The following is a 21,606-nucleotide window of genomic DNA, read 5'->3' on the forward strand; positions in this document are numbered from 1 at the left end:
AAACAAAAAGAATTCTCTTTTATTTTTTTTTAATGTTTATTTATTTTTGAAGGAGAGAGAGAGACAGAGCACGAGCAGGGGTAGGCAGAGAGAGAGGGAGACACAGAATCTGAAGCAGGCTCCAGGCAGAGCCCAATGTGGGGCTTGAACTCATGAGCTGTGATACCATGACCTGAGCCAAAGACTTAACTGACTGAGCCACCCAGGTGCCCCAGCATTCTCTCTCTTTTTAAAAAAAAATTTTTTTTTTTACGTTTATTTTTGAGAGACAGAGACAGAGCACAAGTGTGGGAGGGGCAGAGAGAGAATGAAACACAGAATCCCAAGCAGGCTCCAGGCTCTGAGCTCTGAGCTGTCAGCACGGAGCCCGATGTGGGGCTTGAACCCACAAGCTGTGAGATCATGACCTGAACTGAAGTTGGACAATTAACCAACTGAGCCACCCAGGCGCCCCTTGCCCATTCTCATAAGTATAGAGAACAAACCAGTGGTTGGCAGAGGGAAGGTAAGTAGGGGGATGGTTGATATAGATAAAGGGGATTAAGAATACACTTATATTGATGAATACTGAGGAATGTATAGAATTGTTGAATTATATATGTGAAACTAATATAACAGTGTATGTTAATTACACTTCAAGTAAGGTGTAAAAAGAAAATGGAAGAAAAGGTACTCGTGTGTGTGTATATATTTCTGAGCATTTATATCAAACACTTTGCTGTGAAAAACAAAATAATTTATTCTTGTCACTTATGTTTCTGTGGGTTTATGAGGCTCAGCTAGACAGTTCTCACTTGGGGGTCTTTCATGCAATTGTAGTTAGATAGCGGCTGGCTCTGGAATCATCTGAAGACATCCAAGATGTCTGGTAGTTGATCTTGGGAACACAGTTGGGCCGTTAACCAGAGTGACTGCATAGATATGGCCTCTCCATTAACTTGGACTTCATATAGCATGAACTCAGCATGGTGGCTGAATTCCAAGAGTGAGTGTTATAGGATAGAGGAAGTGGATAGAGAATAGAGGAAGTAGAAGTTGCCAGTCTCTTCAGAAACCAGCACCAGGTCATTTCACCTATAGCGCCATATCCTATTGGTCGCAGTAGTCAGAGAGCCCTCCTACCCAAATTCAGGAGAGGGGGCATAGACATAGACCCCATCTCTCAATGAAGGGATGTCAAAGGACTTGTGGCTATTTTTAATCTACCACTTACAGTTGTATTTTCATATTAAAATTTAACAAATGGGGTGCCTGGGTGGCTCAGTGGGTTAAGCATCTGACTCTTGATTTCAGCTCAGGTCATGATCTCACAGTTTGTGAGATCGAGCCCCACATTGGGCTCTGTGCTGACAGTGTGGAACCAGCTTGGGATTCTCTCTCTCCATCTCTCTGTGTCTCCATGCTCACACATGCTCTCTCTCTCTCTCTCTCTCTCTCTCTCTCAAAAAAAAAAAAAAACATTTTTAAAACATTTCACAAGTACCTCTGGAACTAATTTTATTCTTTATTTTCCTGTAATATCGAACAGATTTGACCAGTTCTGTGTACAGTGAGATGTTTGTTGGCCCAGATGAGTTTGACTTCTTTCAAATTGGAGTTGATAGTGAAATAACATTTTGCTTCAAAGAATTGAAGGTAAACAAAAATTTGTGTCAAAATTTCACTGGTAATTTTTAAATAAAGATTTTCAACTATTTTTCTTCTTATTTTCTTTCAGGGAATACTGACGTTTTCAGAAGCTACACATGCTCCTATAGCCATTCATTTTGATTTTCCTGGGAAGTAAGTCCTTGGGAAGTTTTCTGAGTTTTTTTTTTTAATTGTTATATATCAATAATAAAACCCTTTGGATCGCTTTGCAGTTAATTCACACCTCAGGAATTGCTTACTTTATCAGCAACACTTATCAAACTAGAATTTTGAAGGATGCCATAACAGGGCATTTTTTAATTGGTAATTGAGAAAGATATATTCTGCAGAGTGAAAACACTTATAAATTTGACATGGTGCCAAATAAATTGCCTAATTAGAAAATTATACATGGCTTAAATAAGTCTAATCTCTATGAAGCTATGATATTTTCTATGGTATTTCAGAACTAAAATTTCAGATGAGATTAGGTTAGGATAGATGTGTTTTATGAAATTAGATCTGATGATGTCTAAGGTCCCTTTCAGCCCTGAGGACTGCGTTAACTTTGTGAAAAGACAAAAAGGACTTCTACTTCTATGATCTCCTTTCACTCTTGAATTAAGTGTCATTTTTTAATGTTTTCCCAGTGTCCATCAGAAAATGTGTATGATGTTTTCTCTGACTTTGCCTTTTTTTAGACCTATGGCTTTAAGTATTGATGATATGTTATTGGAAGCTAACTTTATTTTGGCTACATTAGCTGATGAGCCAAGTAGAGCATCTTCTCCGCAGTCACTGTGTCTTTCCCAAAAACAAAAAAGGTAAGGCCAATGTTTCAACGTCTTTATTGTTTGGGAAAAAGCCATTGCAATCTTATTCTGAAATAATTCATTGGCATTCATTTAGGAAACAGTCGAGGAACAAAACATTAGATCAGATTGACTGAATCAGGAAGAGCTATGGTAGGACCTAACTAGCATTGAGATATCCTCAGTCATGTGTTAGAAATTTGCTTTTTCTGTTCTGATCAGAATTTAATAGTTTTGGTTTATCTTTGTTACTACCCAAAACTCATTTCCATTTTTGGTAGTCATTTTTTAGGAGGGATATGGTGTTAAGCTTCACCGGACAGTTTTTATTCACTGCCTAGAACTCTCTTTCTCAGACAAGGAGACAGCCATTGTTTTTCTTTCCTTTTTTCGTCTCTTAGTAACTTTTTTTTTTTTTTTTTTTTTTGGTGCAGGGTTCTTCACTGTAAAAGTAGCTTAAAGGTACTATGGGAAGTTTGGAAAATACAGAAAAGTAGAAAGAAGATAATCAAAATCGCACTACCTAGAGATAGCCACTGCTAACATTTGCCTCACCTTTTTTTTCTCTTATTTTGCATATACTTGCGTTTTAAAATAAGATCAGGATCATATAGCATATGTAGTTTTGTATCTTGTTTTTCCCCCACAGAATATATTGTGAATATGTTCCAGTATCACTGATTATGATTCGGAAACATGGTTTTTCTTTAAGATTTTATTTCTAAGTAATGTCTGCATACAACATGGGGCCCGAACTCACAACCGTGAGATCAAGAGTCACATGCTCTACAGACTGAGTTGGCCAGGTGGCCCTGGAAACATGATTTTTATTGACTGTATAAAATATTATCATACAGATGTTTAGTATTTGACTTTTTTTCTAACTTTTGGTCCTGTTACTACATCACAGGTTTGTCTCATGCACACTGGGTTGCTTTACTGAAGAATTTGAATCTGTAGGGAGAATTTCTAAATAACCATATAGGTAAATTTTAACTTTCAACAACTAGTTCTGTGTTGTTTCAATATATTCTCTAAACCAGTGTTATCACTGTCATCCCATATTGCTTCATCAGTTATATGAAAATATATATTTCCAGGCAAACAGTTCATTCATTTAATCTCTTAATACCTCAGGTCAGAGCCGCTGAGTTCAAATTCAGAGGCTGGTAAAAATCTAACCAGCAAGGCCCCAGAATGTATCCTGAGAAAAGTAGCACCTAAAAGGCTTTATCCGAAGGAGACTCTCACAGATGTCTCTGCACTGGAAAACTGTGGCAGCCCCATAATGAAAAGAGCGAATGGAGACGGGAGTGAAGTGTCGGAAAGCAGCGTCAGCGACACGGAGGAGGTGCCGGGGTCTCCGTATCTGAGGAAGGTAAAGGGAAAGCGTTGAGACGCGACCGACCCGACCGTGTCTCAGTCAGGAATTCTCATCATCTGTCTCCTTCTGCAGTCTCCTTGCCCAAGCTCACCCCAATATCCTGAATTTAGTTCATCCTTACTTTTTGATAGGGCAGAGGTGAAACCAGTCTGAGATGGTGCAAAGACTGACTTATATAGGCTGTCCGTACAAAAGAGTTAAAAATTGCTCATTGAGTAACAAAGTATATTCAAGTAGAGATTTGGGTCATTTGTTTAAAAGAATAAATTATGATTTCTTACAAGATACTTATCTGTGAGTACAAATACTTTGCTAAAGTCATATAATTTCTTTTCTAAAATAAGTGTCCTCATTTTAGTTTTCAAATTTGGCTGGGAAACCTTTTACTCATTGTAGTACAAATACAAATTTCATCCCAACAAACATCATAAATTTTTTCATAGTGGAGTCCCAGCTAATAACATTTGTATTACCAACATTTTACTAGGTGGATAATAAGCTTTATGGAGTGCTGTTGTGTTAAACCTTATTATATCTATTGAGCTGAAGATAAATAGGATTTATTAGAAAACTGAAGTATCTGAAATACCAGTCCCAATTTAACATGTTTACATTAATGTTTTATTCAAGCTTCTTTTACTGGAAATATGAGTTTCTTAGAATTAGAAAATTGAAGGGAGAAAGAATATTTGTAAAAGTCGCTATCTTTTATGTTGTATAAAAGATTTTTAGAATAGTAAAATTGGGTTGTAAACTCCATTTATTATTCAGTTTGATGCTATGAGTGTTTATTTTTTTCTTTAAAAAATTAAAAAAAAATTTTAACATTTATTTATTTTTGAGAGACAGAACTTGAGCGGGGGAGGGGCACAGAGAGAGGGAGACACAGAGTCTGAAGCAGGCTCCAGGCTGTCAGCACAGAGCCCAACATGGGGCTTAAATCTACCGACCTTGAGATCATGACCTGAGCCAAAGTTGGACGCTTAACCAACTGAGCCACCCAGGCACCCCTCTTTAAAAATTTTTAATGTTTATTTTATTTTTGAGAGAGAGAGAGAAAGAGACAGAGCGTGAGCATGGGAGGGGCAGAGAGAGAGGGAAACACAAGATCCGAAGCAAGCTCCGAGTTCTGAGCTGTCAGCACAGAGCCCAATGCGGGGCTCGAACTCACAGACTGCGAGATCACGACCTGAGCTGAAGTCGGAGCTCAACCCACTGAGCCACCTAGGTGCCCCTATAAGTGTTTACTGAATACCTGTTACATTCCTAGCAGTTCACAGTTTTCTCTTCTGTATTCCTAGCTTGGCCATAAGGTGAAAACAGAAATTTGTCCTTTGATTATATGGAAGTGTTTTCCCCGTCCTTTTTTGGTCACACGTTATGTGCTTACTTTTTCACAGATAACAACACAAAAACATTTTCTGACTGCTTCACCTCCCTGAAATTCATTAAGATTGCCCGTTTCCTCAGTAGAGAAAGTGACATGTATAAAGAACTGTAAGCTCCATGAGCACCATTACAGGTACTCTTCTTCAAATTTCCCATCATGTCACTTAAATTTTAAAAAGGAAATTCTATTTTTAAAGGGAATTATTTGCCTTAATGTGGCAAATTCCTGCAAAACTGAAATTCCAATATGGTTAAGTATTTATCCCCGTACCATCTTCCTCCCAAACTACTGTGAGCCTTCAAGTTGGCCTCCATGCCTCCATGCCTCCATTCCCCTGCACTCTGGTTCTCCTCAAAGTATTTTAGAAGATTTTGTGCAAACCTTCTAGCTGAGGATGGAGTACAGGGGTTCAGAGTGCTGGCTCCAGATTTAGAGTTCCTGGGTTCACATCCCTGCTTGCCACTTACTAGCTGTGTGACTAGGACAAGTTACTCCTCTTTGTCTTAGTTTTTTTTTTTTTATTTTTTATCAGTAAAATGGAGATAATAATAATACTACCCATTAATTAGAACTGTGGAAACTAATTGAACCAATATATGGAGCTGGCACATGGTCGGCGCTCATTAAATGTTATTTTTACACATCACTCTCCTGTCTTCAAAACTCTTGGATCATTCCTTTTTTCCCATGAGATTACACCTAAACTCCTCGGAATGGCATTCGGGGACCGTCCCTAAGATATTTCCTATGCTCTTCACTGGGCCTCCTCCTTCCCTCCCTCTTGCCCCATTACAGAACACACTCCATGCCGGGAATGGCAGATAGGTTTCCTCTCTAGTAACACCACCTGTCAGTCATTTGGTTGGGCAAGCTGAGAATGACTAAAGTTGTATCTCTAGTTGATTAGCAGTTATCTGCCATGCACACTAGAGGGCCATCACCTGTGAACCAGACTAAAATTGTAGCCATTATGGTGCTAGTGACATTCTTACGATAATATGGCCCATCCTGTTTGTTTCGTTTATTTTTAACTTTTCATTTTAAAATAATTTCACTTCTAAAAAGTTGCAAAATTAGTACAAAGAATTCCTACATACCCTTCTCGCAGACTCTCCAAATGCTAACATTTATGTGTAACAGTACAATTATCAGTTCATCAGAGAAAAATCAGAAAGTACAAATCAGAGATTTTCAGAGATAATCACTATGAACACTTTTATTATTACTCTACCTGTTAAGACTTTTTCTGTGCATATGTACACACTCGTACACATCACTTCACTAGAATATCCCTGATTTTGAATTTTCCTGATTTCTTCATGGTTAAATTTCAGCTGTGTATTTTTAGTAAGAATACAACAGAATGATGCTGTGTTCTTCTACATCATATCTGGAGGCACATGATGGAGACTTGCCTTGGTAATCCTAATTTTTATCATATAATTAAGGTGTTATCTGCCAGATCTCTCCACTGTAAAGGTACTTTTTTCTGTTAGTAGTTGAAGGTGTCGTGGTGGAAGGTACTTTGAAACTACATGAATATCCTGTTTCTCATCATACTTTTTGCCTACTAATTTTAGCATCCATTGATGCTTTTTTTGTCTAAAATAGTTATTACTGTGATGCTTGACAAATGGTAATTTTTTGGTGGGTAATTTTTCTACTATCTGATGAAATTGCACTTTAATAACTTTCCTTCCCCTCATCTGTTATTCAGTTATTTAGATCACAAAATACTCTTGGATATTAATACTACTTTCTGGGTAATGATCCATAACTATCATTTATTTTGTTGCTTGAACTCTCCATATTTGGCCACTGGGAGACTATCTCTTTGGCATGTCTCCAGCATTTTTTGAGCACTTACTTACTTTTGGGAAATTTAAAGTGTGCTAGGCTTAACTTGTATTTTTCTGACTCCAACCCAAATGGAATCAGCCATTTCTCCCAGAGTCCTGGTTCCTTTGATTGGGGATGGTGGACAAAAACAACTTGTGGGTAGTAGGTTCTGTGCTCCTTTGTACTTGGGTTTCCTTGCTTCTAGGGCCTCTCAGCAGACAGAACTAGGAAACATATGCATTTATTGACATATACACACATACTGATCGATTTTTGTATCTATTTGTGTACATACATACATATGTACACGAAAACCCATGCATTCATAATGATACCTCCAGTTCCAGTCCAACACCACCACCCCCTTTTCTTTATAACTCCTGTCTGACAATGAGAAACTTGGCTGTTACTATCCACAACATGTTTACTTATTGTTCAATCCAAGAACGTAGTTTCAGAATTGCTAACCCATACCCCTGGAAAAATGAATCTGCTAACAGAGGTATAATATTTGTGAACATTTTTGTGTCTTTAGCTATAAAGTATATATTCAAAAGACCGTTTTTCAAAGTTACTTAGGGTAGTTTCTTCCTTCACTCATATTTCAGTATGGTTATATTAATCATCATATGGATACCTTTGTTTGCTTGTCTTCCATTCTGGTTCTCCCCAAATCCTTGTTGATTTGGTCTTTGAGTGCTGACCCGTGAACAGCACTAGAAGTCAGAACTATGCAAGCGTCTCTGCAGAGACAAAGAAGGGATCATCACTCCCTTCTTTGTACCCTTTGTAGAGAATACATCTCATTAGTTTTTCATTGATCATTTGTGTTAGTTTTGCACAAATGAGCAGATGCATGTATTTTATTTCTTCTCCTTTCTTATACTATACATGCTGTTTTCTGCTTGGCTTTTTGCACCTACTAGTATGTACTGCAAATCACTCCCTGTCACTTTCTATGTCCCCCACTCCCCCCCCCCCCCAACAGTTGTGTAGTATTTCACCTGTGATGTACCATAATTAATTCAACCATTCTCTTATATGTGGGCATTTAGATAAGCCCCCCTTATATTTTGCAGTTACAAAGCTGCAGTGAATAACTTTCACACATGTATTTTCATATTGTCGAAAGTGTATCTTCAAGGCAAATTCCTAAAAGTGTGTTGTTTTTTCTGCTTAAATATTTATTTATTTTGAGAGAGAGAGACAGCACAGAAGCAGGTGTGGGGCAGAGAGACGGAAAAAGAGAGAACCCAAGTAGGCTCTGCACTGTAAGCATGGAGTCTGTTGTGGGGTTCAAACTCACGAACCATGAGATCATGACCTGAGCTGAAATCAAGAGTCGGATGCTTAACCAGCTGAGTCACCCAGGTGCTCGAGTTTCATAAATTCTTTACATATTTTGGATACTACCTCTGTACTGGATAGGTCATTTGCAAACCACTTCCCCATTCTGTAGGTTGCCTTTTAGTTTTGTTGATTGTTTCCTGCACTGTGCAGCAGCTTTTTATTTTGATATAGTCCCAATAGTTTATTTTTGCTTTTGTTTCCCTTGCCTCAGGAGACATATCTATAAAGAAGTTGCTACTGCCTGTGTCAAAGAAGTTACTGCTTGTGTTTTCTTCTAGGATTTTTGTGATTTCAGGTCTCCCATTTAGATCTTTAATCTATTTTGAATTTAGTGTATGGTGTAAGTAAGTGGTCCAGTTTTCCCAACTCCATTTGTTGAAGAGACATTCTTTGTCCCATTGGATATTCTTTCATCGAAGAATTGGCCATGTAATTGTGGGTTTATTTCTGGATTAATTGGCCATGTAATTGTGGGTTTATTTCTGGATTTTCTATTCTCTTCCATTGATCTATGTGTCTGGTTTTGTGCCAGTACCGTACTGTTTTGATTACTACAGCTTTGTAATTTAACTTGAAGTCCGGAATTGTGATGCCTCCAGCTTTGCTTTTCTTTCAAGATTGCTTTGGCTATTTAGGGTCTTTTGTGGTTCCATACAAACTTTAGGATTGTGTGTTCTATTTTTGTAAAAATGCTGTTGGTGTTTTGGTAGGAATTGCAGTAAATGAGTAGATTGCTTTGGGTAGTATATTCGTTTTAACAATATTTATTCTTCCAATCCATGAGCGTGGAATGCCTTTCCATTTCTTTGTGTCCTCTGCAATCTCTCAGTAGTGCTTTGCAGTTTTCAGAGTACACATCTTTCACCTCTTTGGTTAGGCTTATTTCTAGGTAGCTTATTATTTTGGGTGCAGTTTTACTGAGGCAAATTATTTATTTATTTTTAATTATTTTTATTTATGTTTTGAGAGAGAGGGAGGAAGAGAGGGTGTGTGTGTGCATGAGAGCCTCGGAGGGGCAGAAGAAGGAGAGAATCTTAAGCAGGCTCCATGTCTTTTTTTTTTTTTTTAATGTTTGTTTATTTTTGAGAGAGAGAGTATGCGAGTGTGGGGTAGGGGCAGAGAGAGAGGGACAGAGAATCCTAAGCAGGCTCTGCACTGTCAGCACAGAGCCCAACATGGGACTTGATCTCACACACCGTGAGCTCATAACCTGAGCTGAAACCAAGAGTCGGACGTTTAGCTGACTGAACCACCAAGGTGCCCCTAAAGCAGTGGTTCTTAACCTGGGCGGTTATGCTCCCCAGAAGACACTGAGCGATGTCTAGGGGCTTTTTGGATGTTGCAGTTTGGTGGGGGGCGGGGAATGCTACTGGCATCTAGTGGATAGAGGCCATGGGTGCCGCTCAACATCCCCTGCTGCACAGCACAGTCCCCACAATGAAAAACCCTCAGCCCCAAAATGTCTGTAGTGCTGACTGCGAAACCCTAATTCAAAGGGCGAGCCAGCTGAAAATTCTAAAGGCAACCAGGAGAGTGTGGCAGGGGGAAGGTATGAGAAGAGTCAGTGAGTATCAAATGGGATGAAGACCCCAAATGGTCATTGACAAGGATGTGGTGATTTGGGGTGACCACAAGAACAGTTTGTGAAGTGATGGGGTCAGCAGCTTTTTCAGATAGGATTGAGGAATAGGAGAATGAGAAAATGGAGACAGTAAATGCAGACAACTCTACAGCAGAGGTCAGGCAACGGTTGGAAGTGGGGAATGGGATAAAGCTATTTTATATTTTAAAGATGAGAGGGGCGCTTGGGTGGCTCCGTAGGTTAGGTGCCTGACTTCAACTCAGGTCATGGTCTCACGGTTGGTGAGTTGGAGCCTGGCATCAGGCTCTCTGCTGTCAATGCAAAGCCTGCTTCAGATCCTCTGCCTCCCTCTCTCTGCCCCTCCCATTTGCTCTGTCTCTCAAAAATAAATAAATACTAAGAAAAAAAGAGATAAATGACATTTGATTACAGTGGTGATATTCCTATTCAAGAGAGGAGAGGCCTGGGAGGCAGAGACAGGGAGGGAAGGATTGGCCTTAGCTGGGAGTGGTAGCCTCTGCTGAAGCAGGAGGGAAAGGGAAGATGAATTAGTCAAGTAGCCTGCAGAAGGTCCCTTTGTCTCCCACTGCCTTGGTGTGAGTTTTAATGGCTCAGGCAGGGGGCACCTAGGTGGCTCAGTCGGTTAAGTGTCCCACTCTTGGTTTCAGCTCAGGTCTCATGGTTCGTGAATTTGAGCCCCACACTGGGCTCTGTGCTGACAGAGCTCTACACTCCCTCTCTCTCTGCCCCTCCTCCACTCTGTCTCTCAAAATAAACAAACTTAAAAAAAATTTTTTTTTAATGGCTTAGAAGAGTCAGAAGCACATCACTTATCCCAAACTGTGCCTTGAAGTCAGGGAAAGGTTTTGTTTTAGGATGTGCTGGACCAGTCATGAAGGTTTGGGGTGTTCCATGAACCATCACCGTTAATGTTAGGGGACCATATTGGCCAGGTTTCTGAAAAGGGGCTGGTACCTGGGGCATCTAACGAGCACTTTCACTTGAATAAACAGTGGAGTAACTTCTTTCCCTCCAGTTTTCTTGCATGTTCTTTGGAGCAGTTTCTTCTGACCAGCAAGAACGCTTCAACCACCGTTTTGACAGTCTGGCAACAGCAAGTGACAGTGAAGAGGACATGAATGATGGCAGTTTTTCCACATTCTAACACTTAATGATGGCTGAATTGGCCCTCAGCCCATTTGCTAGCTCACTTGCAACCTCAGACACGTTTTCACATTTAGTCAATAAAGATATTGTCTTGGCCTTCCTCGAAATGGGGGATGGGTTTCTGCTTTTCTCAACATCATCATCTGGTATAACAGCCATATCTAGAAATAGCTGCTTGTTAAGTGGACATATTTACTTTAAATCCGTTATGCTACTTGGGAGGCAGAAGAGTTTTCCCGTACAGGGAAAAAGCCCATTCGAGTTCTCCAATTCAGTGCACGTTCACACTAGAGCTTTTAGCATTTTCTTTGCCAGTTTTTAAAGGTATTTAGACTTTCTTCAGCAGCTCTTTGGAATGCGTCAATATGGCCTGTGGTCTTGTGACTAGTAGGTAGCTTTTGTATTTGATTGCAAACATTTGAGTTTGGGTGCTTTCAGACAGTTAAAAGTTATGCAATCTTTTCTCGTATAATGCATGACTTTTTTTGTTCATTGCTTTTTATACTTTAAGATTTTAAGTAAAACAATCTCTGGAAGAAAAAAGTCTGGAATAAAAATAATAGCTACCCCCCCTCACTTTGGAGTTTTTTTAGGTATTGTAAAATTTTATTTTGTAGCCTTAAATTGTTCTGATTTTCATATGTGGTTTTTACATTTTGCAGTGTGATGCAGAAAAGAATCTAATGGAACTGATGCCAAAAAATTATTTCTGTTATCTGACATAGATCAGCAGCCTCCACTGCCAGGGACCCTAGGTTTGGAGTAAAATGAGGTAGATTACAAATGTCTCTGTTCTTTGTCCGTCTGAGAATCAGCTTCCTACCTGAACAAACAGACTAAAAAATCTGGCACAAAACCATTGTTATGTAATTTTACGCCTGCCTCTCCCTCCCCCAAACCTGTTTAGAGTCCATTATAACCTGACAAACTCTTGACTTCTGTAACATCTTACTGTGGAGTCTTTGTGAACCAACACATCACAAGGAAATGTTTAACTGGCAAGCAGTTGTACGTTTTGTGAGGATTTCATACACAAAGGTGGCAGAGTGAATTAGTAAACTTTAGAACTGTGAACAGAGTTCTAACTAAAATCAGAATGAATTTGGCTCTTGTAGCTTAGTCAATGAGTCAGAGCTACCCACAATAACCTAATAAAAACTCAAGTTCATCCCAAAATGTTCCTCAGTGAATGAAAATGGGCTTTCACCAAGCTTTTTGTGGAAATTGGCAATGCCCACATAATTTCAAGTCCTTTCACACTGTAGGCTAAAGATTTACATATCTTATGCTTACACTGATGATTAACACTGAAATTTCACAAATTCCTAATGATTGCGGATGACTACAAAGAGAGCAGGTGTACCCAAGAGTAACTGGAGGTCTCCTTGCAGAGGATGAAGTTTCTGGTTCGCTCGCTGAAATGGGCAGAGGGGTGCACGTTGTGAAGGCACCCTCACCAATAATTGCCTGGATGCAGCACAAGTCTGGAAGAGATAGTCACACTATTAAATTGTATGTAATTTGGGTTTATAATTTGCATACAGAATGCTAAGTTTAAATGACACCAGATTTTTTTGTGGCTTCATTCCATACCATTTTTGGAAGATGCAAAAGCCTTCTCAGTTGGGAAAACATCTATATTTTACATTCAATTATCAGTCCATTTTGATGAATTTTTGAGGCAGCTAAACTGATGTAGTAAACCAGCTGGTGAAAAAGAGCTAAGTGGGATAAACTAGTAAAAGACAGAAAATGATAGCTACAAAGTAAGGAGTACTGCTGGCATGACTAAGAGCCTTGGAAATGAGGACTTGACAGAGACCCACAAAATGCCAAGGGCTGGTGTCTTATGTAGTTAAGGTTCAAATTAAGAGGAGTTAACGCAGATTAGTATAAATACTATATTTATTAAATATCTTTACAGTTTATTTAAATGTATTTACAGAACTATTCCTGCATAAGTTATATTTCAGACATCCAATTCAGGTCATTGCCTCTTGGGTAAGACAAACAATGATAGTCTCAACAGAAAAAAGCAGCTCATTAGTATACACAAATTCAAATTTGCTTCATTATTTAGCCATCTTTGCCACAAACTACCTGCTAACAGTTAAAATTTTGCCATGGACACTGTTGATGTTTAGTTTGAGAAGTTCAATTTTGCAAAGAATTTTTTTTTAGCAAATAGAATCCAAATCCTTTTCTGCTTCACATTTTCAATTTTATAAGTAGATTTTGCTTTGTTTTTCATATTGTAAAATTTTTTCACTGCAAAATGTGATAGTTTCCAGGGAAATTGGATGCTGTAGCTTCTACCAAAGATAGCTGGTATAAGGTGACAAGGAACCATGAACTTATTCCAGAGGACAAACATTTACAGTTCTAGCCAATCTTGTTTACAATCTCCAAAATGCTCAAAACCGACTCAGTGAATCCCAACAACTCCTGCCTCGTTACTCAAGGTGGTGGGTTGGTGCTACTGAAGGTGGTACTGAAGGCTACTGTTCTATCCAGAACAAATGCAGCTGACAGGAGAGGACACACTCCTATCACGCAAAGCTTAAAATCTAGTTTCTAATCTAGACACAGCCCGCCCCCCCAGACATGCATACCTGGAATGGATTCTTTTGTGATTTAGTACCTATCAACCACATCAAGCCAGGACAGTAATTCAGGACAAATAACTTGTTTCCCCCACCCCCATTTCTTCTTTCAGTTTTGAAGAGCCTATGGATTCTACTGCATTATCCATTCAGTAAATTTTTTTGTGCGCAGGCAGCTTAAGTTCACAGGAAGAAATAAGGTTCTGATATGTTTAGAGTGCACATTTTAAAACAGAATAAAATAAAAATTTCAAGCATGTGATAAAAATATTGATTTTTATAATACAGTATTGCTTTATAAATATAGATGGAAAAGCTATAAACTTTACTGGTCTTTGGTGCATCCAGAGAGGGATAAATAATTTGCCATTTGTAAATTAGAAATCCAAATTCTCTTTTGTTATAAAAGTCCATTGGATGAGGCAAATGTGTGTGTGTGTGTGTGTGTGTGTGTGTGTTTATACTGCTTGATTTAAAATACAACTAACACACACATCAAGTTCAAAATCAGACCCACCAAGTAGTATATCTCAGTCACACCCCCCAGAGACTTGGGTTCTGTGACCTGGAAAATTCCAGTATGGATCCAGCAGAGCCTCTGACTGCTGGGAGTGGAAGGAGAGTTCCCTGTTAAGCAGCACTTCAACTGACCACTCCCCCCAACCCCCAGTCACAAAATGAAGTGCTCAACACACAAAGGACAGGGCAAAAGAAAATAGAGAAAATACTGTGTCGCTAATCTACAGGCCAGGTCCAAAGTCAGTTCCACTGTGAAACTCAATTCTTGTCCTGCTACTTTCAACATCACTGACACAAACGATGTCGGTTTCTAACAGTCATTTCTCAAAAAAAGTAAGTTGATTAAATAAATGTGTTGTGTAAAACACCACCAATCTAGCTTTATAAAGATTGTGTTTGAAGGGTTAAATGAGAGCAGAGGAAAGCCAGTGACTTGAACAGAACTGCTCTTACAAGGAATTAAATGTAGGCATTGGAAAATTAATGCAAAATATATCCAGATCATAAGGCTACATACCTCTGACCAGAAATAATTAAAAACCCAAACAAAAGAACTGAAATTGTCAGTCCAAGTATAAATGTATTCTTTCCAACAAAACCCTTCTGGATGCAACTTTCTTTACTTTTTAAATACACAGAGACTGCAAACAGTTTGTGCAAAATAAATACCCCACCACTTGCCACTCACGCTTCTGTGTTTTATCAAAGCACGATGGCTACTCATTATTTCAACAGTCTCCCCTCCATCCCCCTGCCCCGTCCCCTATCTCCTCTACCAAAGAATTCTGTTTTGTCAAGTTAGGGTAGTTAAGGCATTCTGACATGTAATTAAAGGTGATTCAAAATAGATATCTAACATTATGCCAATTTAGGAATAGTAGATAAATTACTGAACGGCTTACAAATGAATAACTCATTCTTATTATAAATGAAATGCCTGTTACAAGCATGATGCATTGAAATATAGTAATGACATGTACATGGTACATGTTAAACAATTTTAAATAAAACAAAAGCTTGACAGTTACTCAAATATACAGTACAAATTCACAAAACAAAATCTTTTAAAACAAGTTGAGGTAACCTCAAACATAAGTTTTAATGCAATAAACCAGGGAATAAGTATCTCCTTTAGAGAAAGAGACTTTCTGTATTCTCCTCCAGTAGATTCTCATCAGGTTTAATTGCATTCTCATCTATACACCAATGTTACCTGACTTATATATAAAACATGGCTTTAATTTAAGAATTTCTAAGTGTGTGTGTGTGTGTGTATATATATATATATATATATATATATATATATATATATATATATTTTTTTTTTCTACCACCAAGTTAATGAAGGAAAAAAAACTGACCCAAAAATATATATCTTTACAGCAGTCAACTTGTACACAAACCTTAAAAATAAGTCTGGGCTTGCAGATAAAGGGAAAACTGAATGCGGGGTAGTTTTATAAGGAAACTATACACTGCAAGATGGCTATTCGGAATCTGTAAACATTAAGCTTGATTCAGAAACCCCTAAATTTCTGTGTAGGGCAAATGCAAATGTCAGATCATCACCAGGAGTTTTCCCTGTGGACTCTTGTGCTGTTGCCATCGCCCAAGGTGCTCTTTCCACACAGACTCCCCAAATGTGGTGCACGCTCTACGGAGAGCAAGGCTACTAATGACAGGTCTGACAGGGAGACCAGGAGTAGCACAACTGTAAAAGCCAACAAAATTCAAAGTTACAGCTGTCCACTGTGAGGCCTGTGGCCCAGGGACTCCCACACAGGGGCATCGTATCTGACAGCTGGGAGGAACTTCATCCACAACATTAAATTTCTAGGCTTTGAGGAGTTTACAATATTGAATAATATTTCCATTGAAAAATGTTGGTAGGGAGTCTCCCTCACCCCTCCTGCAGATCAGGCCACCAGCCTATGATTTGGACCACTCAATAAACTGCCGAAACTTTCCTTACAGGAGTACAATTAGGCATCTTTTAAAAACCACAGAACATTTGCATCCATAGAACTAAACTGAAGTTTTCTTCCAATTTGTAACAAAAAAGCTCCTGGGATAAAGACTTCATAATCCAGAGCAGTGTTTTAGAGCAGAATTATAAGCCCCTGAAAAAGAGGAGTTTATAATGAAAACATAAAGCCACACCCAATCATCATAACAAAGACTGTATAGTACGTGTGTAACGTTTCTTTTGATGATAATGTATGTTTCTAGTAGATGTACCATAACATACAATTTGTGTTAGACTTTAAAAATCCCTTTTACACACTGTAATTTTGAATGCACGTTACCAACATCATCATTTTCAATGCCTAAGCCATTTTGGAAACGCAATAGCCATTTTGGCCTTGAAAACCTCCATCCCATCGGAGAAAGGACAGTAGGAAGTGAAGGCCTATCTTCAAATCTTGATTCTCTTCAAAGTTGCTGGCAGATAATGAGCTAGCGAACAAACGACAGTAGTGGTTCTCCACAAAGATCTCAACCGGGTCTCAAAAAGACAGGCAAAGGCTTACATCACCGGCCATCGAGATCAGTGGCAAAGAAACACGGTCCCGCCAGCAGGATCAGCACATGTGGCAGGGGAGAACTTGGGAAGATGAAAGGAAAGGCCGGAGTTGACACCTAGGCGGGTCAGTCTGTATACTCAGCCACTATTGAAAGAAGGACGGTGATGTCATCTGGCTTTCCACCTAAAATGAAAATGAAAATGAAAATGAAAATGAAAATGAAAATGAAAATGAAAATGAAAATGAAAATGTATTCAGAGATCTTAAAAGGAAAAGTCAATTAAAAATGTAAGCCTCAGAAGGTACTAGGAGATAAAAGTTTGCAAGTAAGGCAGGTTTGATGTGTCAACATGCTCTAGTAGAAAAGTATTTGATATGGAAAATATCTGATAAAGAGAAATAGTTAAAAAAAAAAAGACATGTAGTTTAACTGAGGTTTAAAAAAAACCTTCGCTGCTTCTTTACCACAGGAGCTCTATTAAAATGGCTACCACATCCTCTGTCTACAGCAATCGCAGTAAACTAGACAAATCTGGTTGGGATAAATTCTGCCTGATGAGAAAGTTACAGGCTTTTACTCACAATCCTAATTTGGACAAACATATCTAATGTTTTGAAACTAGGAATAGTCTTGTATTCTAATCTGCCAAACAGCTATGGCATGTGCTTTTTTCTATTTTAATACTTCCTGGAGGGCTAAGAAATGCTTTACATGTCACAATATTGTACCAGCAAGACACTGACCAACTCCACAAGTTCTGATACGACAGCACAACATGTCACCCCAGCTCTAAGACTGAGCTGCTGGCCTGTTCCCGAAGTTACATATCGTTCAGCAGATAGAAGGACTCTTGAGGCAAGGGCAGTTTAACATTGCTTTCCTCTTCAAAACCTGCTGTGGTAATCTGGCAGGCAAATATCATCAACGAGTCCCACAAGGCCAGAGGAAGGGAGAAGTGAAATGTCAGACCCGTGAAGGGCAGAATGTTAAGCTGTTAGGAATGTCCAGGGCCTCTAGGCAGACTTAGAGGCCTTTTGGGCTCAGGTCCAAGCAGTGCAGTGGTGGCAATAAAGGGCTTCAGGTTCCGCCTGCCTCTACAGCCAATGGAGTTCAGTTCTGGAGGGCATCCTCTGTGGGGAAGACACGATGACAGGTACTTGCTCTTGTCCTTCAGTGCTAGGGCCTGCTGACCAGGCTCAAAGCCACGGGCTCCCAACTGAAGAGGATATCTTACCGGTCTCACCCCAGTGCTCTAGTTTACCTCACCGCACAGCCCAGAATGCTCCCATCCTACTATGTCCCCAGTTAGTCCCTATGACCTTCCTAAGGAATGCTTACCTCTCACATTCAATCCATTGTCACATGCAAACTGTGCAAAAGGTGACATATAATTTGGGTCATAGGCCAGCTCATGGGCTTGCTCAGCAATGCTTCTTGCCGTCTGTTGTATACTCTCATAATTTGAATTCTAAGACGAAAGGATGAGGGAGTTATTTTTACACAATGCCTCATAGGATTTCTGCACACAAGTACATACACTTTTTGTAAATACCACTTTTTGAGACAGTAACATTTATCTAGCCACAGTTTCCAGCATTTCAGTTTTTACTCTAGTTAGAGAAGACATTAAAACATTACACCTTCAGTAAAATGAACAAGGCCACCAGTGCTGCCTGCACAAGATGTCAGTCAGATGTCATTCTTTGCTCAGGTGGCCTTGGGCCCTGAAGGTTGGATTTCCGTTTCTGCTTTTTTTCCCATTTGGAATTCTTAAGGTATTCTTGCTAAATCTGGACAGGACTGAAAAGGTGGATTTTGATAGCACTTCAGGGAGGACCTCAAAAGTGTCCTTGCTTAGGAATGCGACCCTGGCCAACCACACAGTTTGCTCTCCAAGTGAGAGCTGCCAGGTGTCCTATTGAAAATACCTTCAGAATTTTATATCATGATGAAAGATTCTTGTTTAGCTGTGTGATCTTGATCCATACCCTTATCCTTGCTGCTTCAACCTCCTCATCTGTAAAATGGGGATGGGAAACAAGGTCCACTTTAGCTCTAACATGCTAAGACTCGGAATAGTTTTAGTATAAATAAATAACAGGCTTCTGCTTCAATGTCGCTTCCTCAAAGAGGCCTTCCCCGGCCAATCTTTCTAAAACAGCAGCTTGCTTTATTCTCTGTTCCTTCACCCTGCTTAGTTTCTTTCTAAGCCACCAACATTTATTATATATTTCTTTCTTTGTATTATCTTTCTCCACTAGAATGTCAGCTCCATATGCAAGGAATGTGTCATTTCTGCTTACCACTCTGTCACCACACAGAGCACAGGGCCAGCTCCATATAAGCACCTGACCTTTACTGTATCCCACAGATGGGGCATGACACTAAGGACCTCATATACATGGTCTTAGTCTATAAATTATAATAGCATTGTGGTGAGGATTAACTAAGACCATGGTACCCCACACCCCATTTTAAAGGTGAGGAAAATATTGCTTAAAAAAAGTTCAGCAACTTACTTTAAGTCATAACTGCTTACTGGTAAGGACCTAGGAAAAGGCTAATTTTCCCCAGAGTTAGTACTTTTACAAAGCCAGGAAAATATGGAAAAACTGGTTTTCACTTCCTTCCACTCTCTATATGGGCCAAGTCTGAACTTTTAGTTACTGGGACAGCTCAGATGACATCAAGGCCCCTAGCTGCCTGTTGCCCTTGGCCTGGCTGGCTCTAGTGTGGTGATTTCTTGTCTTTCCCGACCTCAACACCTGCTGAGTCTGTTAAGAAATAAAAGGAGAAAAAGACAACCAGGAACCAGCACCATTAAAATACAATTAAAAATACAAGAAATGTCTCATCTGGACTTTCCTACCTTTACCACTCTTTTTTTTTTTTTTTTTTTTAACCTTTACCACTCTACTAAAAGGTGTAGGTGGGAAACCTCTTTTTTTCTCAAGTGCTCCAATTGTGACTATTTCCATTTACAATTGCTTGAAAGACCAGAACTATTATTTCTTTCCTAAATTTACAAGAGTCCTTTCCTACAAAAAGAGATAATACAATTGTACCAATAAAACTTAGCTGCCCAGAGAGGGCCTCTCCTTCCACGAACTAACCTTTGAGTTAATTACCTTTAACTTTTTTAGCTCCTGAAGGATCATATAATCAGGCATGTTGTCAAAAAGTCCATCTGTTGCCGTCAGGATAATGTCTCCTAACTGGACATCAAAAGATGTGCTATCAGCAGCATCCGGGCTGTGACAAGGACAGGGTAGGGGCAAAGTTACAAGAGGCCTTCAGAGATATGGTGAAAGTTTCCAACAGGCACTATGTTATATTGTAATGAGGCTATAAGAAAAACTAATTTATAATAACAGAATAAAAAAAAAAAAAAACCCAGTCACAGGGCGCCTGGTGGCTCAGTAGGTTAAATGTCGGACTTCAGCTCAGGTCATGATCTCACGGTTCACAAGTTCGAGCCCCGCGTCGGGCTCTGTGCTGACAGCTCAGAGCCTGGAGCCTGCTTTGGATTCTGTGTCTCCCTCTCTCTCTGCCCCTCCCCCGCTCGTGCTGGCTCGCTCTCCCTCTCTCTCTCAAAAAAGAATAAAAAACATTAAAAAAAAAACCCAGTTCTGAAATTCCTAACCTTGAAAAAAATTAATTGAAAAATCTGATATAAATGTTTCAAAAGCTTAACTGAAACTACCAAGTAAGACTGAGTTTGATGATTAGTCACATATGGCTTAAAAGGAGGAAGGGTTCTTTTCTGAGTCAGAACTAACATGCCTCTAAAAGCCTAGTAGAAATGAGTCTTTATTTCCTAATTCTTTAGAGCCAAATTCCATCCTCTCTTATTCATTTTCTACTCATCAGTTTCCCTGCAGGCTTGACTCTGGCTCTCAGGAGGCTGCCATAATAGTGTAACAAGAGAGCACCATGGAAGAGAGCATGCATATCCTGTAAGAATTAATTCACATGAAATACCTACAATGGTATTTCTCACTATAGTGCCAGTAATCACTAGTATTACTACTAGATTAGTATTAGTATGGACTAGTAAGGCAGAGTAGGGACTGTATGTCTCCAGGGCTTAAAGAGTGCTCATCATGTAAGTTTTTTTTTTTTAATGTTTATTTATTGTTGAGAGAGAGAGAGAGAGAGAGAGAGAGAGAGAGAGAGAGAGAGAGAATGAGAATGAATGCAAGCGGGGGAGGGGCAGAGAGAGAGGGAGACACAGAATCCGAAGCAGGCTCCATCCAGGCTCTGAGCTGTCAGCACAGAGCCTGACACGGGGCTCAAACTCACAAACACAAGATCATGACCTGAGCTGAAGTCAGACACTTAACCGACTAAGCCATCCAGGCACCCTGTCATCACCTAAGTATTTAATTATTAGTATGCCTGGTGCAAAGTAGGTCTTCAAGAAATATCTAATAAGTGAAGAAACAAAGTAACCCTCCAAATTGGGAAAAACTGTTTAACACATTGTTAATGAAGAGAGGAATGTACAGACATTGTGTGCATGTGTGTGTGTGTGTGTAGGGGGGGGTAGATTCATAAACACAGACGCTTCCATATGCAGAGAATAAATCTGGAAGGACACAAAGAACAGACAACAGTGGCTGAGGAGAGAGAACGTATTGCTGGGGGATGGGATAGGAGGTAGATTTTTCACTACATCTTTTTGTATGCAACTTTAAAAAAGATAGATGGGAGTGGTTTTTTGTTTGTTTTTCTGTGATAACACCTGATGAAAACAGATACAAGAAGTGGAGTGGGGGGGGGGTGGATCTCAGGTGGGGAGAAAA

At 39.4% G+C, this 21,606-nt stretch overlaps 2 protein-coding genes across 3 annotated transcripts in view; one reads left to right on the forward strand and one right to left on the reverse strand.

The window, feature by feature from the left end:
- The window catches only part of RAD9B (RAD9 checkpoint clamp component B), a 31,852-nt gene extending 17,594 nt beyond the window's left edge, over positions 1–14,258 (forward strand). Inside the window, exons 7-11 of the mRNA XM_043557557.1 lie at positions 1,529–1,635; positions 1,718–1,782; positions 2,331–2,453; positions 3,579–3,819; positions 11,023–14,258. Coding sequence (XP_043413492.1) covers positions 1,529–1,635; positions 1,718–1,782; positions 2,331–2,453; positions 3,579–3,819; positions 11,023–11,151 — 665 coding nt within the window. The 3' untranslated portion in view covers positions 11,152–14,258. The remainder of the gene's footprint in view (positions 1–1,528; positions 1,636–1,717; positions 1,783–2,330; positions 2,454–3,578; positions 3,820–11,022) is intronic.
- The window catches only part of PPTC7 (protein phosphatase targeting COQ7), a 37,349-nt gene continuing 28,783 nt past the window's right edge, over positions 13,041–21,606 (reverse strand). Inside the window, exons 4-6 of one of the 2 annotated variants that reach the window (XM_043557562.1) lie at positions 19,930–20,053; positions 18,140–18,269; positions 13,041–16,983 (exon numbers count right to left, since the gene is read on the reverse strand). In XM_043557562.1, coding sequence (XP_043413497.1) covers positions 16,925–16,983; positions 18,140–18,269; positions 19,930–20,053 — 313 coding nt within the window. In that variant the 3' untranslated portion in view covers positions 13,041–16,924. Of the gene's footprint in view, positions 16,984–18,139; positions 18,270–18,729; positions 18,819–19,929; positions 20,054–21,606 lie in introns of those variants that run through there. The other variant, XR_006293865.1, reaches the window with a different exon arrangement.

Source organism: Prionailurus bengalensis, chromosome D3, assembly GCF_016509475.1.
Source record: "Prionailurus bengalensis isolate Pbe53 chromosome D3, Fcat_Pben_1.1_paternal_pri, whole genome shotgun sequence".
Lineage (NCBI taxonomy): Eukaryota > Metazoa > Chordata > Mammalia > Carnivora > Felidae > Prionailurus > Prionailurus bengalensis.